Source organism: Carettochelys insculpta, chromosome 5 (assembly GCF_033958435.1).
Source record: "Carettochelys insculpta isolate YL-2023 chromosome 5, ASM3395843v1, whole genome shotgun sequence".
In the NCBI taxonomy this organism is placed as follows: domain Eukaryota; kingdom Metazoa; phylum Chordata; order Testudines; family Carettochelyidae; genus Carettochelys; species Carettochelys insculpta.
The window spans coordinates 97,554,509-97,578,448 of NC_134141.1; the positions used below are offsets into that span (position 1 = coordinate 97,554,509).

The following is a 23,940-nucleotide window of genomic DNA, read 5'->3' on the forward strand; positions in this document are numbered from 1 at the left end:
AGCTTTCATGGGACAGACCCACTTCTTCAGATCATAGCCATACCAGAACAGACACAATATTTAAGGCACTGAGAACCAAAAATAGTAGTCAAGGTTGACAAATCAGCAAAATATTATCAAGGTGAGCAAATCAGAGAGCAGAGGGGCAGGGGCGCGGGGGAGATGGTGTCAAGAATTAGATAAAGCAACGTATGCAAAAGAGCCCCTATAATGAGTTAGAAAATTCCCATCCTGGTTCAAACCATGTGTTAGTGTGTTGAATTTGAATACAAAAGAGAGATCAGTAGCCTCTCTTTCCAGCCTCTCTTTCAACTAATATTTAAAAAGGTGGAAGTCCAAATTGGGAGGCTTCCCAGCTTGTAGAAAAGATGATATGGCAAGAAATTCCTTGAAGTTTGTTTTATATTATTTTGCTTAGTAGCTTATTGTGTTCTGTCTGCTATTACTTGCAACCATTTATATCCTACCTTTTATACTTAAAAATAACTTTTATTAATACACCCAGTGTAAACAATTGTTACCAGTTGGGGCAGGGGAAACAGTTCATCTCTCTCTTTCATTGATAAAGGGGGTGAACAATCAATCAATTTCCTGTACTGATCAGTTCGAGCAATCATAAGCACGCTGGCAGTGGTAAATCATAGGCAGAAGAGGTTAAGTTTGAACCAGACTCATTACAAGCTGGTAAGATGAAGATTCAACAATTCTCCTATCTGGGTTTGACAATATTATGTCTCATGGCCTATGGCCACACTACTGCTCCCTTTCAGAAGGGGCATGTGAATGAGGAATTTTGGAAAATGCTAATGAGGTGTTGACATGAGTCTGCAGCGCCTCATTAGCATAATGACAGCAGCACACAATTCAAAAGTGCAGCTTTCGAAATACATGCCGCCTCTCTCGCTGGGGTCCTTTGGAAAGGACCCTCTGACTTCAAAAGCCCCTTTTTCCTATTTGGTTTTTAGGAAAAAGGGGCTTTTGAAATCAGGGGGTCCTTTCAAAAGGCTCCTGGCTACACAGGTGGTGTGCATTTCAAAAGCAGCACTTTTGAAACACATGCAGCCCCCATTATACTAACGATGTCCTGCATATTCATGTCAGAAGATGATTCCATTGGATAGTTATTACCAGTACCCTGTTGGTGGTGGACAGGGTGCTAGTTGATTGAAAGGTCTAGTTGGATTCAAGAGGTCATCTAGTGGAGTCTCCTGCACTCGTGGCAGAACTATGTACTGATACAATGGCTGTTCAAAACTCCAATTTGGTGCACTCTGGGATTTCTGGAGCAAATCGGATGCCAATGCACAATGCAATAGAAAGATACATAGGGTGTGGCAGGAACAGAAGCTTTTCTGTCACTGGAAGGCAGCAAAATCAGCCAGCTGGTTGATTACATTGAAAGTGTGGTAAAAACAATGGTTTAAACGTCAGTCAGCGTACAGGGACAACAGTGTGAATTGGGACAATACAAGAATATCATGAAGTCTCAGTCACCCAAGATAGCTGGCTGTTTTTTCTTTTGGTCAGTGGCCAGTGGATTGCAGTTCCACCACTCTAAAGCATGCTGTCTTTTAAATATCTACCACCATCTAAAAATGGAATTGGTTTAAACACTTGAGGGATTCCGGGTAAACTATCTGTTGTACAAAAGTTTTATACCAACATTTGCGAGTCTCATCAGAGATCATCTGCTGATGTGCCTCACCTTGCCAATTGCAAAGTTACTCAAAATAATAATAAGGGGTAAATAAAAAGGCACTGGTAAGTCAAAGACTACAACTATAGCTTTCTACAGGACACATTCTAATAATTAAAGAACACGATGTGACAAAGCTGGGTTAGATGTTTTAATAGTAAGCCTGATGAAACATCTAGTATTTTTAATGGAACCCTCAGTTCAGATGTCTGCTTTCCATATTATTAAAAGTAAAACTTAGGAGGTGTGATAAAATACACATAATCTGCATAAATTTAGTCTTCCCAGTGCACTTAATAGTTGCAATCTTACTAGTCTGATTTAATTTGTAAAGTATTAAAATTCTCAGTCTACTTGTACTTTGAAGCTGTATCAAACAGGAGGGCTTACACAGTAGCTCAAGTTCATAGGAACATACAATATTTTTGAACACAACCACATGCTTGCTTGCTTGTTCAGATTATGAATGCTTCTAGGAAGTCATATTTACAACACAGTATTAATTTGGATTAAAAGGGAGCTTAGAGTACATGCAGTTCCACCAAAACAGTTTAAATAAGCTGATATTGATTTTTGCATGCCATACCATGCTGTCAGTCTGGTGAATTTCTCTTTTACACAATGACAGCAAGAAATAGGGGAGCTCCTATTAACAGAGCATCCATACAAAAGGGTGGTCATTTTAAACAACTTACTGAACTACAAAATTACTATGAAAGGCAAGCAACAGTCCTTACTGTTGCAGCTGATTTTAAACATTCCTTTTAATAGATTCCAAGTACAGCAGTTTCCTAGAGGTATGAACACCCCAAATCTCCTCACTATATAGGGAAGTCTGTAACAGGTTCAATTGGAGACATCAAAAACATTTTAAATAGACACCACAAGATGCATCTGTAGTTTAAAGGTCAAATTTATTAGGAGATTAAGAGATGTATTATACATGGACTATAAATACAGCACAGCTGACTTTATTCACAGTCGGACAGAGAGATAGCCAATGTCAACCTATTTCGTGGACACCCTTGTTCTTTTGTTCCAAGAAAAGTTTGCACCATAAGACTTGGATTTAGGCATTGGAATCCTCCTCTCTTGAACATCATAGCTCCAGCCTGGGGAAAAACATGCGAAGAATGCTAAACAATACACGTGCAGCATATAATATGGAGAAAATGAACACAGAATATAAATTAAAATTTAAATATTTATCAGAAAAGAAATACAAACCCCTCAGATATAGAGTACGTATGGATTTACTAGTGATTTTGTTATCAGCAGTAGAGCATGAGGCTGTAACACAGAGAAGCCCTAAAAGTGACCTATGGCTGTTCTCAGGTTTGTCAGATCAGGATACTGCATACTTCAAACTTTCACTGCTCCTTCCTTGGTCATTATTTCAAAACTTATCAGTGATCCATGGGAAAGCATAAAAAGGAGCACTGACTTGAGTTATACAGTCCCATAATCTCATAGGCCCATACGCTTATGTTTTAATTTCAGGACCAGACTCCAAAGAGAAATTGCTGAGCTACAATTCATCTGCAAATTCGACACCCTCAGCTCAGGCTTAAACAAAGACTGTGAATGGCTGGCTAAATACAAAAGCAGCTTCCCCTCCCTTGGTGTTCACACCTCCAGATCAACTGCTGGTAGTAAGCCTCACCCTTCCTGACTGAGCTAACCTTGTTATCCCCAGCCTTGCTCTGGCTTATTTATACCTGGCCCTGCAGATTTCCATGACCAGCATCTGACGAAGTGAGTCTGTGCTCACGAAAGCTCATGCTCAAAACTTTTCTGTTAGTCTATAAGGTGCCACAGGACCCTTTGTTGCTGTTACAGATCCAGACTAACACGGCTACCCCTCCGATACCTGATGATATCTCAAGGTCCCTTCCAGATCTATGAGGTATGTATGTATCATCTTATATGTGTAACATATGTTTGAGATATGTGGAGTCATGACAATGTCACAATATTTCTTTCTACTTTAAAAAACACTACTTAAATGTTTATTGTGACGAGATATCTGTTCTTCAGGTTTTTCCCATGCTGAACAAAAACTAGTGTTCTGATGAACAATTTTCTATATCACATACTGAACAGGGCATTCAAAAAAGTATCCTGTACACCTGAACTAGCACTAAGTACTACATAATGTGGCAATTCCTTAAGTAAACAAAATTATAAATGTGAGCACATAGTTAAGTCCCTAATTTTTTATAAATTTTCTCTCTCTCTCCCTCTCCCTCACAATGATATACAAATATACTAATAAAGTTAAGCTTCCAGGCCTGTCTATTTTAAACTCCTCAACTACATAAGGTCTGAGGACAGATAAGGGCTACACATAAAATTGCAGCAATTTAACTGAAGGCGTGATATTAAATCAAATAACTTAAGCCAGTATAAACACTTGTGTAGACATCTCATGGGCTACGTCTACACGTGAAGCCTACATCGAAGTAGCCTATTTCGATGTGGCGACATCGAAATAGGCTATTTCGATGAATAACGTCTACACGTCCTCCAGGGCTGGCAACATCGATGTTCAACATCGACGTTGCACAGCACCACATCGAAATAGGCGCAGCGATGGAACGTCTACACGCCACAGTAGCACACATCGAAATAAGGGTGCCAGGCACAGCTCCAGAGAGGGTCACAGGGCGGACTCAACAGCCAGCCGCTCCCTTAAAGGGCCCCTCCCAGACACACTTGCACTAAACAGCACAAGATACACAGAGCCGACAACGAGTTGCAGACCCTGTGCATGCAGCATGAATCCCCCGCTGCAGCAGCAGCAGCCAGAAGCCCTGGGCTAAGGGCTGCTGCACACGGTGACCATAGAGCCCTGCACGGGCTGGAGAGACAGCGTCTCTCAACCCCCCAGCTGATGGCTGCCATGGAGGACCCCACAATTTCGACGTTGCGGGACGCGGATCGTCTACACGGTCCCTACTTCGACGTTGAACATCGAAGTAGGGCGCTATTCCGATCCCATCATGAGGTTAGCGACTTCGACGTCTCGCCGCCTAACGTCGAAGTTAACTTCGAAATAGCGCCCGACGCGTGTAGCTGCGACGGGTGCTATTTCGAAGTTAGTGCCGCTACTTCGAAGTAGCGTGCACGTGTAGACACAGCTATGGTGACTTAACCCAAGTTTATATTGAATTTCTTGGCATTGGGAAGAGTATTAGTGCAAACCAAACTGATATTAAATGAATAAATATGTTCATGCCCAGGTTTGCACTATTTGAGATAAAGGCCTTTGTTTCTGAAATTACATCTCTAGTTAAACTGGTGTAGGTTCTGTTGTTAGGCAGTGATTTGTGTCTTGATCCTGCAGTCCCAAATGCTGCTAAAGGTTGAACCAGCACCATTGCCACTGAGCCACTAATAAGGTAAGTTGGCAGGCCCAGTCCCCCACATTGAGCAGCAGTAAATGTCAAGTATCATAATCAAATACACAGATTAAATGGGCAGAGTGTGAAGGGAGAATAAGCATGTCCAAGGACATGGGTTTAAGCCTGACCTTCATGCTAATGAGATTATTAACTCTATAGTACCCTCAAGTCTTCCACCTATTAAGCTGAAAAGCTGTTAGCAGAACTGAAGCACCATCAGTAAGACAGCTCTTGGTTCTCCCACTTTCCCTGCTTTCCTCATCACTTTTCATCCAGTAGCTGCAGTGCTGCACACAGAGGCTATGTCTACACTAGAGGGTTTTGTTGACAAAACCTGAGAAACATCCAGATTCCCAAGCCATTCTGTTGATGGTAAAATCGACAGAACACAGCACCTTTGTTTACAGTCTTATCCCGCTCCCCTCATGAGGCATTAACGCCTCTGTCAACAGAGATCTGTCGACAAAAAGCTGGTCTGGATGTTCTGGCCCTTCCCCCTGCCTTCCCCCGTCAACAGACAGGGCTTCCGGGACACAGAAAGGTCTGTCTGCTGTGTTTCCACTTGGCCATTTTGTCGAGTGAGCAGCTGGGCCACCAGGATGCTCTCTTGACAAAGCAGATCACTCATGATCCACTTGGCAATTTGTCTGCAATCCGTCAACATAAGTTTTACTGGAAGATATCGTCTGACAAAAACTTATGTTTACAAACTGCTGTAATCTAGACATAGCCTTTGGGGGGGGGGGGGGGAGGGTTGGCACACTGTGACTGCTCTTACGGGGATCAATTTTGCCACGTGTGTGAAGACATGGCAAAATCGATCTCTCTGGGATCAGCTGTTGACTCTGGTACCCCATGCTGATTGGTAAGTAGAGTAAGAGACATCGGCACGAGCCCAAAGGTCCCTCATTTACTTCAGGGATCAAAGTCGATCCTGATATGTTGACTCTAGCTATGCTAATGGCATGGCTAGAATTGTGTATTTGGGATCGACTTCGATCCCTCCTGTAGACCTGGGTTTAATGTGCAGAACCAAGCACTTGAGGGAGATGAAGATGCTGTGGTGATTTTGGAAACTATTTTGCTTTCACTTTTTATGAAACAGTAATTTGTGTTCCCCGTGGAAACAGGCAGTTTGGGTGGGGGGAGGGGGAGTAATTAATTCCATTTATTTTTAACTCAGTTGAGACCACTTTAAATTCAGAAATACATTCAAAAGGAAGAGATTAGGCAACTTTGTGGTTTAATACCTTAGTCTTTCACCCCTGGAGATGCAAGTTTTGACCTGTAGTGATAGGAATTAAGCAAAAATCTCTTTAATAGGTTTCTTCTAATTCTCTGCATGTGTGCACACATCATAAATACCACACAGTCTGGCACAATTTGATTTGACTGGCACTCCCTACTCATGAGGTGCCCAGGATTGAAAATAGTAAATATTTGTAAGCCAAGATGAAGTTCATTGGCAGAGTTTTGTGGAGGAGCTTGTACCCTACCTACATTATGCATGGCTTCAAGCCAGTGCTGTTAGCTCTTCTCTTTGACAAGCACCAAATGTCGTGCCAATTCTTTTCAGAAAAAGAAATCGGTAAAGAAACCTCTGGGGATATTTAAACCACGACATTAAACGGGTTGTCAAATTTGGCATGATATAGCCCTCTTTAAAAATCTAGACTATAAAGTTACAAAGCGAGTAAACGGTTCATAATGACTCTGGTGCATACATACATCGATATAAAGAAAAAAAAAACTCCGTTAGTTCAAAGAATTTTTTTTCATTGCTGGAGTAATGGAGCACATTCTTTGTGAAATACGTTTACAAAGTTGCATTGTTAAAAAATATCTGAAAAGTTCTTTAACACACTGAATGCGGCATTGTACTGTATATGTGGTACTTCTAATAGCCTGTTAAAAGAGACTTAAGCATGTACTTACCTTAATGCACACTCTAGTCCACTAGATTGCCACATTAAAATTAAAAATGACTACTAATATAGTTGCATTTCTAACAGACACAAACAACATGAACTGAACCTCTCAATACCATGGTAAAATAAGCATCTCAAAAACAGGGACACTGAGGGACAGTTTAAGTGATTTGCACCAGGTCACATGCAACAGAATCAAGGAATGGAACCTAGATCACATGCGATCAAATTCTATATGCCTGCAACAAGCAAATGTTTTCAGAGCTGTTACTGACTATGGGGTAGCTACATAATTAAAGAGGCAATTTAACATTTCATTATCAAAATAAAAAGTTAAAGGATGTTAGCTTCAAACACTTACTTTATTAAGTGTAACTTTTCTTCCCAAATAATTATCTAAGCAGAATGGATTCAAACATACACTGCCAGGACCTAGAATTCTCATATACATACCATTTTTTTCAGCAAAGGCTACGGCATCTTCTTTAGTAGAGAAAGTTAGAACCATGTTGGACAAAGGATCAGCACTGTAACAAGTCAAACATAAAATATTAATATACATTTGAAGTATAATTAAGCATTTTGTATAATGACACTCGCCTGTGAAGGTCTACCCTATTTTCACTTTATGTATACATTTTTAGAGACACCATAAAGTATCATCCCCAAATAAACCAGAGTCACACAAAGTTATTTTAATTTCAATATTAAAAGTTTTCCCATGTGAAATTTTCTCTCTGTATTTCAAACAAACAATCTAAATATAATTGGAGATATACATCTCCTAGAACTGAAAAGGACCTCAGGAAGCCATCTAGTCCAGTCCCCTGCCCTCTTGGCAGGACCAACCACCATCCCTTACATCTATTTGCCCCAGTATTCCCACTCCACCTGCCTCAAACAATGTAAGGGGACAGGAGATTGTCTTTACCCTAATTGTTTTGTGAAGCCACATTCTTCCAGAAGGGAAAGCAGAACTTAAGCAAGGAAGCCAGGAATATTCAGTGAATACCCAAGCAAACCTGGCAGGTAGACTATCCTGAAAATTGACAATATTGTTTGTGATGACTGTCTCATTTGCAAGTGTTCCCAGAGCAGCATTTAAATGCAACTGAAGTCATCTCTACCCTAATAAAATAAGTTCAGAAGCTCCGAGCTACATGAGTCGAGTCTTAGCAGCCCAGCCACATAAGCTAATTGTTTCTTGTATGCCAGTCTCATTTCTGAAAGTCAAAGGGGCAAAACGGCTTTTGAAATAATTGGGTCCAACCTTCCTAAAAATAAACCTGGCTTGACTTAGCAGATATAAAAATTCCACTTAGAGCACTGATGACAAAGGAGTAAAGTAACTGATTAACCTGGAAATTTAACTGCAATTCTAAGAAAATTAGGGTAACACTACAGGAAGAGAACTGAAATGGGTGTTTCCTCTTAGCTGTTCATCCTAGAAATCATAAGGGATGGATGAAGAGGAAAAGCAATTCAAAGCATTTGAGGCTCTCCAATAAAGGAAAAAACAAGTCTACGTCCAGTGCCAAAAAGTTGAACCATATAATTTTAACCAACGGTCAAACTGTTATGCAGATGGAATCAACCAGCGATTCATCATTTTACTCCTCAAAGAGGAAAGTGAAGGAGGAGGAACACATTCTCCACCAGCTACCAAGATAAGGACCTCTCATAAAAAGGCAATGAAGGGAGTCAAAAACTGGAAACTAGTCTAAGAAATGACAACTAGGTAGATTAAGGAATAAATGATGGATGTACCTCTTATCTTCACTATCTTCCGTGACAAAAGAGATGTCACCCTCTATTGCAAAGTAGCAAACAGATAGGAATAAAATCAAATCTGGTTTACAAACCTAAAGCATGTTCAGTACCAGAAACATACTGTGCAAATTTGCCAGCATCCAGATACTATAGGGATGGAGGATGTATAAAGCAGTTTGCTTATTGATCTCTATTTTCACCAGGGAGTATCTCTGAAAAAGTTGTTTATTCTACCTAAAGGTACTGTTCCCTCTGTCCATTAGGTTGGCTATTACCATAATTTGAATGCTAAAGGTCAGGGAGCAGATGCTAGAATTAGATGAGAGGGCATTATATTGTCAGAGGTCTCAGAAGAAAGATTACTATTCATACACATTTTTAAATGGTACTTCACTGTACTACATGAGCACTCCTAGTTATTTACATATAAAGGTATGCCTATACTATGAAATTAGGTCAAATTTGTAGCACCTGATTTCATAGTCCCCATTAAGGTTGCTAGCTTTGACTTTGTCAACAATGTACTGTGGGTACCTATTCCACAGTTCCTACTACCTACTTCCACTGTGGATTTCTGTGTCACAGATGGTTTTAGGTGTGTGCCATCAGTAAACCATAGTGCACTTGTTTCCATGCCTTCCCTTTCGAAAGCAATACCAAAAAAGAGTGTTTTATGTCCTTTTTTTGTATCTGTACACCATTGCAAAGCCAGCATTTAACCCGTACCGCTTCAGACTGTTGTGGCCAATATTGTGAGCATCTTACTTCTTGTGCTCCAGTAGGTGCAGAGCTTAAGCATCTGTCAGAGTGATGAAGACTCCAAGGACATATGAATGTGACATAGTGAACAGAAGGAATTGGGAGATCCTGACTGCACTTGATGCTTTGTACAGTAGAGCAACCAGTTCTGGTGCCGTGGAACAAGCTCAGACTGCTCGGACGGTGGTTACTGGAGGATCAACAGTGGCAGAACTGCCACATGCATAAGATCACTTTAATGACATTTTACGAATTGTTTTTCCCTGTCCTGAAGCACTGTGATAGCAAAATGAGACCTGTTCTGAAAGTTCAGAAATGTATGGCAACAGCTCCATGGAAGCCTGCAATGCTGGACAGCTACCAGTGAACAAATTTACAGTGGGAGCTGCTGTCATCCAGACAGCCAAGAGAAACCAATATCCTTCTGCTACGAAAGAGAGCAGCACTGGGAAATGGGGAGGACACAGCCGATGGTTTTGCCAGAAGGGAGTTTCCTAACCACAGCGGGGCAATAGATAGAACTCATATGCCTATCTTGACACCAGGCTACCTTGTCACAGAGTGCATAAACTGCAAGGGGTACTTCTCCGTGGTGTTGCAGGCATTGTTGATGAAATGATCCTTGTGATCTACCATCAACATAGGATGGTAGGGAAAGATACGTGATGTGTGCATCTTTAGGAACTCTAGCCTGCTCAGAAAGCTGCAGAATAACTTTTTTACCCAGATCAGAAAAATCACCATGGGAGAAATGGAGAAACCAGTAGTGATCCTGGGTGATCCAAGCTTACCTCCTTTTTCCTGTGACTCGTGAAGCCATACACAGGCAGCCTGGACCATGGTAAGAAGCAGTTCAACTACATGCTGAGCAAGTGCAGAATGGCAGAAGAATGTGGTTTTGGCCACTTAAAAACCAGGTTCAGAAGCCTACTGACTTGGTTAGATCTCAGTGAAGGCAACTTTCCTCCTCATGGCAGCAGCCTCCTGTGCACTCCATAATTCATGTGAGAACAAGGGAGAATATTTCATGCCAGGTTGGAGGGCTGAAGCAAATCACGTGGCCAGTAGTTGTGAGGAGCCAGATATCAGAGCAAAGAAGAGCACAGCGAGGGGCACTGCTAATCAGGGAGACTTTGAAAAACAGCTTTATGAATTATCAGACAGCAACATGACAGTTATATCTGTTGCTCTTAAGAAGGTCCCCCCCGAATGTGTGCTTGCCTGTAAACCCCTTCCCCCCACTGCATCCAATGCAACACAAGCAATGAAGACACTGGTTTTGTGAGATTAGTGGGTTTTTTTTTGTTCAGGGGACACTAAATGAGTTCATGGCAGGGTCTTCGGGGGCGGGTAACCAAGGGCAAGAGGCTTTTTGACATCACAGGTGGGGGAATGTCAGCCTTCCTCTCAGAAGCAAGCCTAGCCTTGCCTTCCCCCCTTCCCTTGCATTCTGGGGTGCTGCTGGGGGGAGGTTAGGGAACATGGTGAAGAAGGCATGAGGTTCAGCATGGGCTGAAGTGGGGTTCTGTGTTCCTGTACCAGGCATTGCAGGAGCCCTGTTTGCTGCCTCATCAGCTGCAACATCCCCTCCTGGGTCTCAACTTCATGCTCTGAGTGCTCTCTCTCTCTCTTCACAATTCACTCTCCTTTCTTTCTGATCAGCCCACCTCTGCTCCGGTGTGGTTCTCTATGGATTTAACTGCGTCCTGTCCACTTGGGTGGCTTCTCTCTGTTCTAGGAATATATCTTCCTGCGTTAATTTTCTCCTGCAGATCTACGCCCATCTAAAAGCTAGAGGGAATTGGGTGAGCGGTGGTCAAAGAACCTGCTATTGAGTGCACTGCAATGAAACACATGAAGGCTGAAGATTAAGGAGATTCATTTACTGCAGATGAGAGATGTTTAACAATACATAAAAGAATTTCATGCAGAACGTCTGTGTACAACAGGAATGTATTTCATGCAAGGACAAATTTTGGCCTTTAAGCAACTTCTGTGCAGCAGGTACTACAGAGATCTTAAGTGATCTGCTTGACTCAGTTTGCTTTCAGTCATGGTCAAGCATAGACCATGCTTTCAAGCCTGTGACTGCACAAGCAGTTCCTGCACACTGCATGTGGGTGGGGGAGAGGGCCTGTGGCAGTGGCAGTCACCACATGCTTCTCCTCCCTGTTTTGCTGGGCATTGAGCCTTTCCCAAGCAAAGGAAGGGAGGTTGGGGAGTGGGGGTGGCCACACATGGCAGTGTGGCTCTGCTGGGACAGTAAAAGTTTCCCTTCCCTCAGGAGCCCAGGAAAGGGTGGTCCGGGCATGGTGGAGCAGCTTGTGATATCATAGTAGCTTCATGCTCCTTCCTCTAGACTGCAAAAAGAGATATCAGCCTCCGTAGAATAACAAACATTGATAAGGAACGGTTGCTGACTGAATGTGGGCAGAAAGCTTGTTGGTCTGCTGCACTGCTCTGTGGTTCAATGGATGCCAGATTACTTACTGGTGGCTTGGCGAAGAAAAGGTGTTCTATCATGGAGACCAGAATAAGGCAGGCCTCCTCAAAAACCCCGTGAGAAGAATGAAAGAGTACCTGTCTGAGAGGTTTATGGAGATGTGCAAGGAAGATCAGTGCTCTGTCCCCAGCCACATTAACAACCTGTTTGGGTGGCCCCAGGTTGTGTAGATACAGCACCCATGACACATCACAATTGCCTTAACCTACTTTGTAGCATGATTAAAAATGAGAACTCCTCAGAGGTTCCCTACGCACCATCATGGCTTGGATGCACAATGTCCTGGGAGGAGTGGGTGAGATTCAGTATTACAAAAAGTTCCTGGGTGTCAGTAAGATCAGTTGCTCTGTTCGCCTGCTGCCTATTGTCAACATCCTCCTCATCCATGTCCTGCTTGCTGTTGCCAGAGGCTTCCTGGAGGATTTTCTTCAGAGATAACCACAGACTCTTTGGGGACAGTGGTTGGGTTTCCACCCAGAATCCCATGCAGCTGCTATACAAGCAGCATGGTTGCAGCAATGACCCGGAACATCCATTTGCTTCTTTTGCCTTACGGAACACCCGCCTGAGCTCTTTATTTTCCACACAGCAGCGCTGGGTGTCCCTGGTGTATCCTTCTTCCTCTGGGCCCTGTGACATCTTGGCATAGATGCCTGCGTTTCTTTTGCTGCTTCGTACTTTTGTTACCGTAGATTCACCAGCACACCCAAACAACGAGGTTCTGGATCTCCTGCACACTCCATGCTGGAACTCGTCTGCGACTCTGGGAATTCAGGGCCAGATGTCCTGCTGCCTACTCCGCTTGCCATGCTGGCCAAACAGGAAATTAAATTCAAAATTTCCCAGGCTGTTTCCTGCACACCTGGAGAACAACAGAGCTAAAAAGCAGCGGCAAGAGTGGTCACATTGAAGCACTGTGAGATACCTCCAGGAACCCAAGCATGTTAAATTTCACAATGCTCCATCTGCATTATTCCCAAAGGTTGACCATGCAAGGTCAAATTTCACATTACTCTTTTTGCAAATCAGGAATATAAAAGTCAATCTTACGAGCCCTTAAAGTTGATGGAATGGACCATGTAATGTAGACTAATTGCTTAGAAATACGACCTAAATCACATAAATTTGACCTGATCTTCTAATATAAGACCAAGCCTTCCAAGTCACCCCTAATGGAAACACAGCTTTCCTCTCTTGCAGTTTCTTACTAGAAGGGTCTTACTCTAAGAAGAGTCAATTAACCCCATTTATCAACATGCGAGTCCTGTCACGTTTCTGGGTCTATTTAATCTGGCATAAGCAAGTGTGCACATGTGTGTGTACGTACTCCTGCACAAAAAGATGATCATCAACACAGAATACTTGTACAGCCAGCCACTTTGCAGGAGCCATACTGAAGAAAAAAATTGAGGAAATATGTTTGCTATTGAACAACTAACTGGAAATAACTATGTAGTCCCAGCATATCTTTAGTTAGAATACAAAAAACTTTTTACAAGATATTAAACCAATTGTTGACTTCATAAACTGGGGGTTCTTTTAATTATTTTGTAAATTTAAATGTTGCCTTTTTGGAATTTGAGAAAAGCTGAAAGGTAAGGGATTAGGATAGAAGTTCAACTTCAACCTCAACTAAAGCAGGAGTTACTGGATACTGTTACAGTTGTCATTATTTGTTTACAGATACAGACAGAAATAAAGAACATATTCTTAGATACTTCATGTGGGGAGAACAAGGAGGTGGACAGAAAGGGAAAAAAGCATGACAGCCTCTCTCTTGTAAAATACCTGTTTAAAAACACTTTGGCAATGATCTACCATTTGAATGACAGAAGGGTTGCTGGTTGTATATGGCATAGAAGTCAGCTTAATCAGATTACATTATTATAATTATTGTTGTTGTTATAGCCTGGTGCCCTTAAAAACTTGTTTAAGACTATTAAAGATTAATATGTGGAAAAATGTGGGATGTAAGGGGAGCTGTCCAAGATGGCAAATTATTAATAGAATATATTCATAGGGTTAAAATTTCAAAATGTGTGTTAAAATGTGCTGGTTTCTAATCACTCTTCTTTTCCTACCAGTGAAGAACTTGCACCTGAATTCAGTATATTCCCTTCTACACTGGGCATCAGAGAGCTGACATAGGCATTGGTCATATCCACTGTTGTGGAGGAAACAGAACACAGCAAACCAACCTGAGCTCAGGGTTAATTCTCAGTCAGTTTTAAATTTATTTGTTTCTAAAAATTAAACAAATGCATGATTGTTTGAATTTAGAATATTAAAGAACTAAAATAATCCATACCGTTTCAACTTAAAAAAAGACATTTAGGACAAAGGTAAATAAGGGTTTTGTTTCAGCTGCTTCAGTACCAAGCTCTAACGTAAAAGAGATGATTGCTAGGGGAAACTTTAAGAACCATCCACATTAGTGTTTGAAAAACAATTCTATAATGAGATATTGAAAGGTTTTTGCCGTACGTAGTGAAATAGTTTTAAAAGCTGTTCATAAACTAGATACATTTATTTAAAGTTTTCGCTAATTAAAATGGATCATTCAAAGGAGATTTAGGACTAGATGTGACTAATAACACTCAGCTATATTGAGGCTGCAGCATAATACTATATTGCACATACAAACCATCTATGATTTTGGAGATATTTTCCAGCCTGTTTTAGCCTTGAGCAATGCAAACTAAATTTGTTTATGCTAACACATAGAGCTGCACGTGAACTGTTATGTTTAAAATTTCACCATGATCATAGCAACCCATCAACCTATTATAATTACTGTTAAATACACATGGGTTTACATATGCAAATGGCATTTCAAAGCAAATTTTGTGAAGATATAGGAGAAATAATTTCAAAATTAACAGCTAAGACTTACGTAGATGCCCAGCCCATTAAAGGGTTTTCCCAGCGCTCTCTGGTATCGAACTCCAGCTTCCATTTCTTCGTGTTGTTAACACCAGCCTGCATGGCGTTACGTGCTGGGACAAAAATCTGAACTTTTCTTGTTTTTATATGTTCCTCTGGAACACCAGTGAAAGAAGAGATATCCTACAGAAAAAGAGAAACAGGCGCTTTGTTTAAAACTACTCTAAATTACTTGTCAATGCTCACTATTTCCACACATTTTCCCCGTTATTTTAGAAGAAATGTTCCTTTAACTTTTTGTAATAAAGCAATTGACAAGGTACATACTGTAAATTCATCCTTCCTCAAAACAGCAGACTCTGATGTATTTCTGATGAGTCATTTCACTTAAAAATACATTGAGATTTTTGAACGGGAGATTTCCTGTACGGCTCATGCAATGGTTGTAGTGTTGAAGGTTTGAGATTAAAAAATAAAATAAATGTAAACAAGGGGAAGAAGTCTGCAGGATCCTTCTAATCTAAAAAGTCAAACTGTTTACAAAAGTTTTAATGGAGAAGGTTAGTAGAATGCTGCAGCTAATGAAGCTATTATCTTGTGAGCAGATGTAACTGTACTCAAGAGTAAAGCACTAGGTAAGTAAAGACTGTGAAGACAGTTTATTTTTGTTCCCTATTAGACAAAGAAAAAAAAAAGAATATCAAGGAATCTATTCATCAGACACACCAGGGAGAGTAATTTTTCCAGCTAAAACTGAAATGAACACTCTTTAAAAACTACACAGCAATTACACATAACTAGCATGTCAATTCATCCTTAGCACAGTGACACCTGCTGAACAGAGTAAAGTGGATCATCAGATTCTTCACACAAAGTTGCCGAGAAAAGCCAGCTAACAACTTATGACTTCAGATAATTTTATGTTCCATGTCAATGGGAACTTTTTAGACTCTCTCTCTGTACAGCAAGGTGCAGTGGAACTTCAGGCCATATTAAACTAATCCTGCCAGTGGTAACAGGACCTGAACTGAGGAGGCAAACAAGTCATTTTGGGCTTAAGTCTTCAGCTGCTAACTTCACAGGATTCTAGTCTGTGGCAAACTTAAAAGCTTTTGATGCTGTCACCAGATTGTCCCTAGAAACAAGGAATTTCATTTTTTGTTTCACATCACAAAATAAACTTGGAGAGCTCTGTCTGTCAGAACTAAGTCAGGGAGTGAGAGTGAAATGTTTGTCCCATACTCATAACTAAAAACAGAAAAAAGAAAAACACAGGAAGTTTCCAACTTGTAAAATTTGAGCTCTGACTACACCAAAAGCAACTGTCAAAATATTTTAACAACTTACTCATAAATGTTTTTTCATCTCATTGCTAGACTGATATTCAAAATAAACATTTCTGGGGTTTAAAGAAAACCAACTACTGATTACTCTAATGTCGGAACATGTACACTACACATACTACGACAGACATTTCTGATTCTGCTGAAATCTCAAACAACAATTCAAAGAGAAATAAAGTTATTATGCGTCGGCAACAAATTTTGTGCTTAACCCAACACTCTCCATTTTCAGAATAAATTAGGTACAGCTTTACTGTTACAGCTTGCCTGTTTATAGATACAAAGTAGTAAACTTTTTTTTTCTTTTCATGCAAATGAGCATGGGGTAAGTATGTATGGGGAACAGAGAAACTGAACACTGCAGTCGATTACATAATCTTGACCCTATGGTGTGCAAAGTTGTTAAAAACTGTATAATGAAATATGCTTTTAATTTAATATTATCCTTTTCACAAATGTGAATTATTTTGACCCTCACAAATTGGGAGTAACTTTTTTCATCCTCAGCGATTCAAAGAGATGTCTGAATTTTTGATGATAATTAAACCATATGTGCATCTACTGTACCTATGGCTTATCAAGTTTTCAAGTGCTCTAGGAACTGCAGGTTAAAATTTATTATATTAAATGAGATTACGAATAAATATAAAAAATGCTTTTTTAAAAAATTCTCTTTGTTGGTGGTAGTAATCTCCTCCCCAGAGCCCTGAACACCACACCAAAAAACATGGAATTTTGCATATAACAGTAATTTTAATGCTAGTGCATGATGACTATGATGTTAAAATTGTGCTAGGTTGTCCTCAAAACACAATAATTGTTTTTGTAATAAACGTCCAGTCTAGTTTATAAGAAAAAAAATAAACACTGTTTTTGGGTACTTGACTGGCTTCCAATAACAAAATGAATCTTACAAACAACACGAGTCATCCTACGAACATCTCTTCATAGTGCAAATAAAAACTGTTTTAAGACACAAGAACAACTGTGTGAGGCAGCTAGCTCTCCATACTTTTGTTTCATTATAGTTAAAACTTCCATGCCTTCTGGGAATCCAGTGATATCTTCTCCATTTTAAAGCTGGCAATTGAACAGACAGTTGTTAGGACAATGAGTTTCTGGATTTTGAAGCCCAAGTCGCCTTGACATAGAATCACTGTTTTTGCTTGCAGTAGACATGTAAGGTACTGTAGCATAGCTGAGCTGTTGCCAAAGATATGGAATAAAAAGGCTTGGCATCTATCACATACTTGACACCTAAAGAGCACAGAAGCTCTAAAATTCCTATTCCCCGTAGGCGCACTCTTAGTCTAGACAAACTGATTTCTCACACTTTTAAAATGCATTACAACACTCTATTGTGATCATTTCATCCACACAGCTCCAGCTAGTGACAGAAGAACCTGTCCTTTAAGCGACATTTCAATGGGCTAAAGCTCCCGCTCCAAGATTCCATTAAAACAATATAATACTTGAAAAGAACTATGCTGCACTAAGTTGAACTTTCTCTGTGTCTTCAGTGCTTTGTTCTGAGTTCAAGTTCTCATTGAAATTACCTGTGAACGAACTCTCCAAAACAAAGATGTTTTTGACAGCTATTTTCAATCTGCTCTCATTCTTTTTTAAACACTGAGCTTCTTACAAGTGTTTGCTTTAGTATTAGTATACTTATTGTTTGGGTTTTTTAAAAAAATAAAATGACAATGGTATCCCATATTAAAAGTGGAAAAAGTGGAGAAAAGCTGAGAAATTTGAGGTTAAAGAGATCAATAGCCCAACAGGCTAGCAAAACTAGATCACACTGAAGTCAATGTTAATTATACTACCATACAAAAAACAAACTAGGGAATTGTACTGAATGATATATACACTTTTTTTTTTTTTGCTAAAAGATATTTTCATTTTGATAGCATATTGCAATAGATCATAAAAATGCCTCTCAAAAAAACCTTAACAAGTCAAACAGACTTTTCGTTTTCACTTATGTATTCAGAAGGATTTGTAGTACTGAAAATCCAGGCTGCTGAACCCTTGTATTAATTTTTTTTACAAATGAACTACAAAATTCAAAGAGCAAAAACGAGCAGAATTCAGCATGAAGGTGACCTATTTCATTTCTGAGGGGACACTTAAAGTACCCCATTATTAGAGCAAAGTCCAAAAGATGACACCGTCTAGAAAAAAATCAAATTAATAAGGCAAGGGAGGAGAGAAAAATATTACATATTAATATTTATGAAAGTTAACATTGTTGCTCATATGAATCAGGTACAGACAAAGTTTCATCTCTTCATTATGAAAACTCTCATACATACATGAAAAAATTGTGTAAAATACTGATATCAAATATCTACTGTTTAACTTTCCCCCCCTTCTTTAACTAAAGGAAGCTGGAAACAAGTAATGGGAAGTTGATGTCAAAATATAGAAAAACCTCCCAGTAAGCTTCCAGCAGCCACCCAGGATTTAGAGTCTTGCTAGACGCTCTCTTTTCAATACCAGAATTTCACACATTTCAATGACCATTATGACTTCAAAGAATCAAATTTTCATCATTGTCCGTCATCTGCCGGTTGATTTGTATAAAGGAGTTCTGCATGCACTCCAGACAAAAGGCTTCTTACTTTCGTGGCAATATATCAAGTTTAAAAGTTCTGTTTGTGACAGTTGTCTGTGGTAAATTAGGGTAATACTGAAGGAGTGCAGCTGCTGTGCAGGACCCTCCTTTTTGGCATCATTTCACTTAAATAAAAACTGAATAATTAGCATCTGCCTGTATTAAACCACAGAAATGCCAGTGGCCTTAGTAATTACTTCCGGTTGCCCCACCTACTTAACCTCCACAGTTTACACTTGTTATAAAACAGGAATAAATAGACTTTTTTTGCACTTCAGAGGAGTTTGAGAGTTCGTTCTTCCCCACACCCAATATGTTTTAAAATGTCAGAAATAAATTGCATCACATTTTACTATAAAAATGACAGTTTCCATTGCAATACATTTTGTAAGTTTAAATCAAAGCACAGGGTATCCTTTATGAGGTAACACATAAAAACAGTCCATTAGGCAATTTTAATAATATCTGTTATGTAGTTGCTGCAAGTAAGAGTTTTTAGTCACTGTGCTTTAAGTTGTTAGGGTTGTATTAAAGGTGAGGCGAATATGTACATTTCTGCAATTCATGGGCCCCTACAACATTCATGGTCCATTATAGTCAATTTCGCAGTCACAGGTTTTAAAAATAAATTTCATGATGTCATTTATTTAAATTTGAAATTTTGTGATGTAATTGTAGAGGTCTTGACCCAAAAAGCAGATGTGGGGAGGGCTTGCAGGGTTAGTGGGGGGTTTGTATGTGTTTGCATTACTGTTACCCTTATTTCTCTACAGCTGTATCTACACTACAAAATAACTTCAAAGTTGCTTACTTCAAAGTTATGCTTTGAAGTAGAGTGTCAAGACACAAAATGCACCCCCCTTTACTTCGAAGTAGGCTTTCCCCTACTTCGAAGTTAAATGTCTACACACAATTAGCCCCTACCTCAAAGTAAGAGGCCAGGAAATGATGCAGGCAGGGCGTCACATGGCCAACAAGCCCTTCCAGGCTTGCAGCCAGTCGACCCATTAAAGGGCCCCTCCCAAAACCCCCACCCGGCACGTGCTCAAGGCTGTCAGGTTGAGGACAGCACATGCTGGGAGAAGAGCTGAACAACATGTCCGCTCCCACCCTCTGCAAGGACAAGGTCCTCTCCACCTTGCTGGCCATGCTGTTGCCCTACTCTTTCAGTGGTGTGGCTGGGTTGCCCGCATGGGACCCAGCCTGCGGGCCCTGACCACTGCTGCCCCTCCCCCGGGACCCCCGATCCAGCGCTGGTGGTCCTTCACCACCATCAGTGAGTGGGGGGACTGGCTGGTGCGGGAGGACTGGGATGATGAGAGGTGGCTGAGGAACTTCGGAATAACCTGACAGACATTCAAAGACCTCTGTCACTGGCTCACCTCAGGCCGCCAGCACTGAGACACATGCATGCGGCCAGCACTCCCAGTGCAGAAGACGATGGCCATCACTGTGTGGAGGCTGGCCACCCCCGACAGCCACCGGTCCATCGGCCACCAATTCAGCATCAGCAAGGCCACCACCAGAGCAGTGATGATTGAGGAAAGTCCAGCCCCCACCATGGGCCCACCCTGGGGAAAGCACGACTGGACAAGTGGCCCCTGGTGGGGAGGAGCAGTGAGGCCTCCCGGTCAGTCGTTCGTGGATGTGTCTTCCTTCTCCCGCAGGTTGTCCAAGCCATCACCAGGGTGCTCTTGCCATGAGTCATGACCCTGGGGGACCTGGACACTGCTGTTGCCAGGTTCACGGACCTGGGCTTCCCAGTTGTTTCAAAAGCTCTGGATGGGATGCAGGTGGCGATCTGAGCACCGGACCACAGCGGGAGCACCTACATTAAAAGGAAGGGGTATTCCATGCCCTGGTGGACGTGAGGGGTCGTATCCTGGATGTGTGCGTGGGGTGGCCAGGCAGGGCCCATGACGGCCGTGTGTTCTGGAATTCGTGGCTGGGATACTGGATGCAGAAGGGCACTTATGTCCCTCCTTGGGAGCTCCTGCTCAAGGACATCAAGATGACCCCTGCATCGTGGCTGATGCCGCATACCTGCTGTACCTGTTGCTCATGTGGCCCTGTACCGGACGCACCACACTGACCCGGGACACTTTTAACGGTTGCCTTAACCACGCCAGGGGCACAGTCAAGTGGGCATTTGGAAGGCTGAAAGGGAGGTTTTGCAGCCTCTTCACCAGGCTGGATGTCAGCCTCCCAAACATCCCCATGGTCATCGCCAACTGCTGTACCCTCCACAACCTTGTGAAGGGCCAACGGGAGACCTTCATCCAGGGCTAAGCCACGCACCTGGGGGCCGGCTATGATAAGCTGCCCGCTGCTCTGTGCCATAAGGCACAGAGGGATGGGGTCAGGGTCCGTGAAGCCTTTACCCAGGTCCTGCCTTGACCTGAGGTTAGGGTGGGAACAACGAACTCTAGTATTGGAGGAATAATTTTTTTTTTTGCAAAACAAAACAGAACAATACGTGAAACTATTTCCAGTGCATGGGGGGGGATGGTCCACAGGAGGGAGGCGGGGGTCTAGGCCGGGGAAGGCTCAGCCAGCCAGGGAGCTGGAGGGCTGGGAGCCACGTCGGCCATGGGTGCCCCTACCACCCCAGGCCCAGGGTCCCCTGCGGGACCACAGGAAGGTAGGGCTGGGGTGGGGGTGCCATGGGCTCAGCCTCTGCAGGGGCAGCCACTGGGGCTGGGCCAGGCACGCCCACCTCAGCCAGCAGCCACTGAGTCAACTCCAGATGGGTGGACGGTGACAGGTCCACTGGGAGATGGGCGGCTGCCAGAGGAGCGGCTGCGGGGAGTCGGGGGGGAGGAGCAACTGTGGGCCAGGCTGGCAAGGAGGCAGGCAGTTGGGTGGGGCCGGTGGCCAAGGCCTGGGCCACGGTGTCTAGGCTGCTGGCCAGCTGCACCCACATGTCCCGCTCCATTGCAGACCATCCTGGAGCACTTCAGTCATCTCCCGCATGTCCGCCAGGTTGGTGGCTGCCTCCTTGTCCCTCCAATACTGTCTGCCGTAAGCTCTGCTATGGCTGCAAGGGGATGCAGAATGGGGTGGCCTCCCGGCTCCCTGCGGCTATGGCTTGCTCCAGTGTGCTGTGGCGCCTTCCTGATGATGGACCTGTGGAGACAGAAGGGTGGATGACCCGTTAGTGCTGAGTCCCAACCCCAGGTGTGGGGGCCAGGGCCCCCGTTCCACTGGCCCCCACCCAGTCCACCTGCCGCACGACAGACTGTGAGCCCCATGAGATCCTGGGTGCCCAGAGATTCCCACCTGGTATGGGTCGGTCTGTGTTCCCTCCGCCTCCCCCGTCACCAGGTGTGTGGGCCACGGGGCTGTTTCAGGGAGAGGGTCCTGTCCCTGGTGACATCCCGCTCATCCCATACGTACCAGCTGCGACCTCCTGGGGCTCAGGCTTAGCTTAGCTCGATGAGGCTCTGCTGGGTATCCCAGAGGGGAAGGTGATGACGAGGAACCTGTTGCTGGAGCCCTCATTATCGCCCTTAGTCTCAGTTGGCTGCTCCCCACATGGGGGGTTGCTGGTGGTGCTGGAGGGGCTCGCCTTGTCCTTGCTGTCGGAGGTGGTGGTGGTGGGCCTGCCAGCATCCACCACATGCTCAGGGGTGGCCGCCTCCCTTGACCCCAGGAGCCTGTGCAGCTCCTGGTAGTGGGGGCAGTGGACGGGCCGTGCCCCTGATGGGTGGCAGCATTGCGGGCCTTGATGTAGGTCTGCCTCAGTTCTTTTACTTTTATTTGCACTCTCCTGCCAGCACAGTTGGAGTGGCCTCAGGCGGTTTCTGTGGCAGGCACCAGTTTGGTGAAGGACCAAACTTAACTTTCAAAAGTTAACTTTGAAGTAAGGGAAAGCAGATGCTCTGCATGCTACTTCTAAGTAAATTTGTAGTGTAGACGCAGCCTACCACTGTTGAACTGCAAAACAGCTGGACAGCTGGGAAGTGGTGGCTGTCAGCTGTGATTCCAGCTCTAAAGACAGCACTGCTGCTGACAGCAGCACAGAAGTAAGGATGCCCTGGTATGGTGCTGCCAACCTCATTTCTTCTACTGGTAAGGTGCTGTCTTCAGAGCTAGGTGTCAAAACCCACCATTCTCTGGCTGCCCAGATCTGATGATAGCACAGAAGTAAGGGTGGCAATGCTGCAATCCTCTTCAAAATAACTTTGCAATCTCTCTGCTATTCCTTTTTGAATCAAAAGCCCCTATTTGAGAAATGGCCTCCTCTGTGAAATCTGTATAATTTTGGGTAAAAGCAGATGACCAGATTTCACTATTGGTAATGTTTTTCCGTGGCTGTGAGTTGTAGGGCCCTAATTATGATCTTTTTGAAAAGAAAAATTGAAGAAAATTAGTCAATGTGAGGCACAATTAGATGGAGCAGAATGAGCTGAATATTGGCAGAAAACATTTATCTAAGAGATACACCTATAATGGGAAGGGACAAGTATATTTACCCACAGGATATTCCATATTGCATGGAACACAGCATTGTCTTCAAGGCACAGGGAATACTTTTGCAATACCATACTAATTCTGTGAATGTGTATTAGATGCAATGTGTTCCTATATCCAAATATTCACACCAGGATGGACTTCACTCTTATTTTTAAATGGAAAAATACAATAAACAGGAAAATTAAAGTTTTGGCCTTATTTTCACAAATTAAAATATTTTTGCTAAAAGAGAAAAAAAAATCAAGTAAAGAAAGAAGGGTGGTGAATGTACAAAAGAAACAGTCTGGAGAGCACGTCTGTGAGAGATGTGGGGGCTGTCAGTTTGGCTCTACTCTTTTTTTTTTTTTTTTTTTTTGAAGGAAATACCTGATGCAATATATTTTTATCCCACTACGGTTCATATCTGCACTGAAATTAGACATCTGTGACTGGCCCATGCCAGCTGACTGGGGTTTATAGGCCTTGGGCTAAGAGGCTGTTTTACTGTGGTATTGACATCTGGTCTCTGGCTGCCGCCTGAATTCTGGGACTCTCCCTCCCACCTCACAGGGCCCTAGAGCA

The 23,940-nt window shown here is 42.6% G+C and overlaps 1 protein-coding gene across 3 annotated transcripts in view; it reads right to left on the reverse strand.

The window, feature by feature from the left end:
• Positions 1–2,591: 2,591 nt before the first annotated feature.
• The window catches only part of NDUFS4 (NADH:ubiquinone oxidoreductase subunit S4), a 63,227-nt gene continuing 41,878 nt past the window's right edge, over positions 2,592–23,940 (reverse strand). For 2 of the 3 annotated variants that reach the window (XM_074995580.1, XM_074995578.1), the window contains exons 3-5: positions 14,954–15,126; positions 7,482–7,555; positions 2,592–2,808 (exon numbers count right to left, since the gene is read on the reverse strand). In XM_074995580.1, coding sequence (XP_074851681.1) covers positions 2,705–2,808; positions 7,482–7,555; positions 14,954–15,126 — 351 coding nt within the window. In that variant the 3' untranslated portion in view covers positions 2,592–2,704. Of the gene's footprint in view, positions 2,809–6,350; positions 6,386–7,481; positions 7,556–14,953; positions 15,127–23,940 lie in introns of all 3 variants that reach the window. The other variant, XM_074995579.1, reaches the window with a different exon arrangement.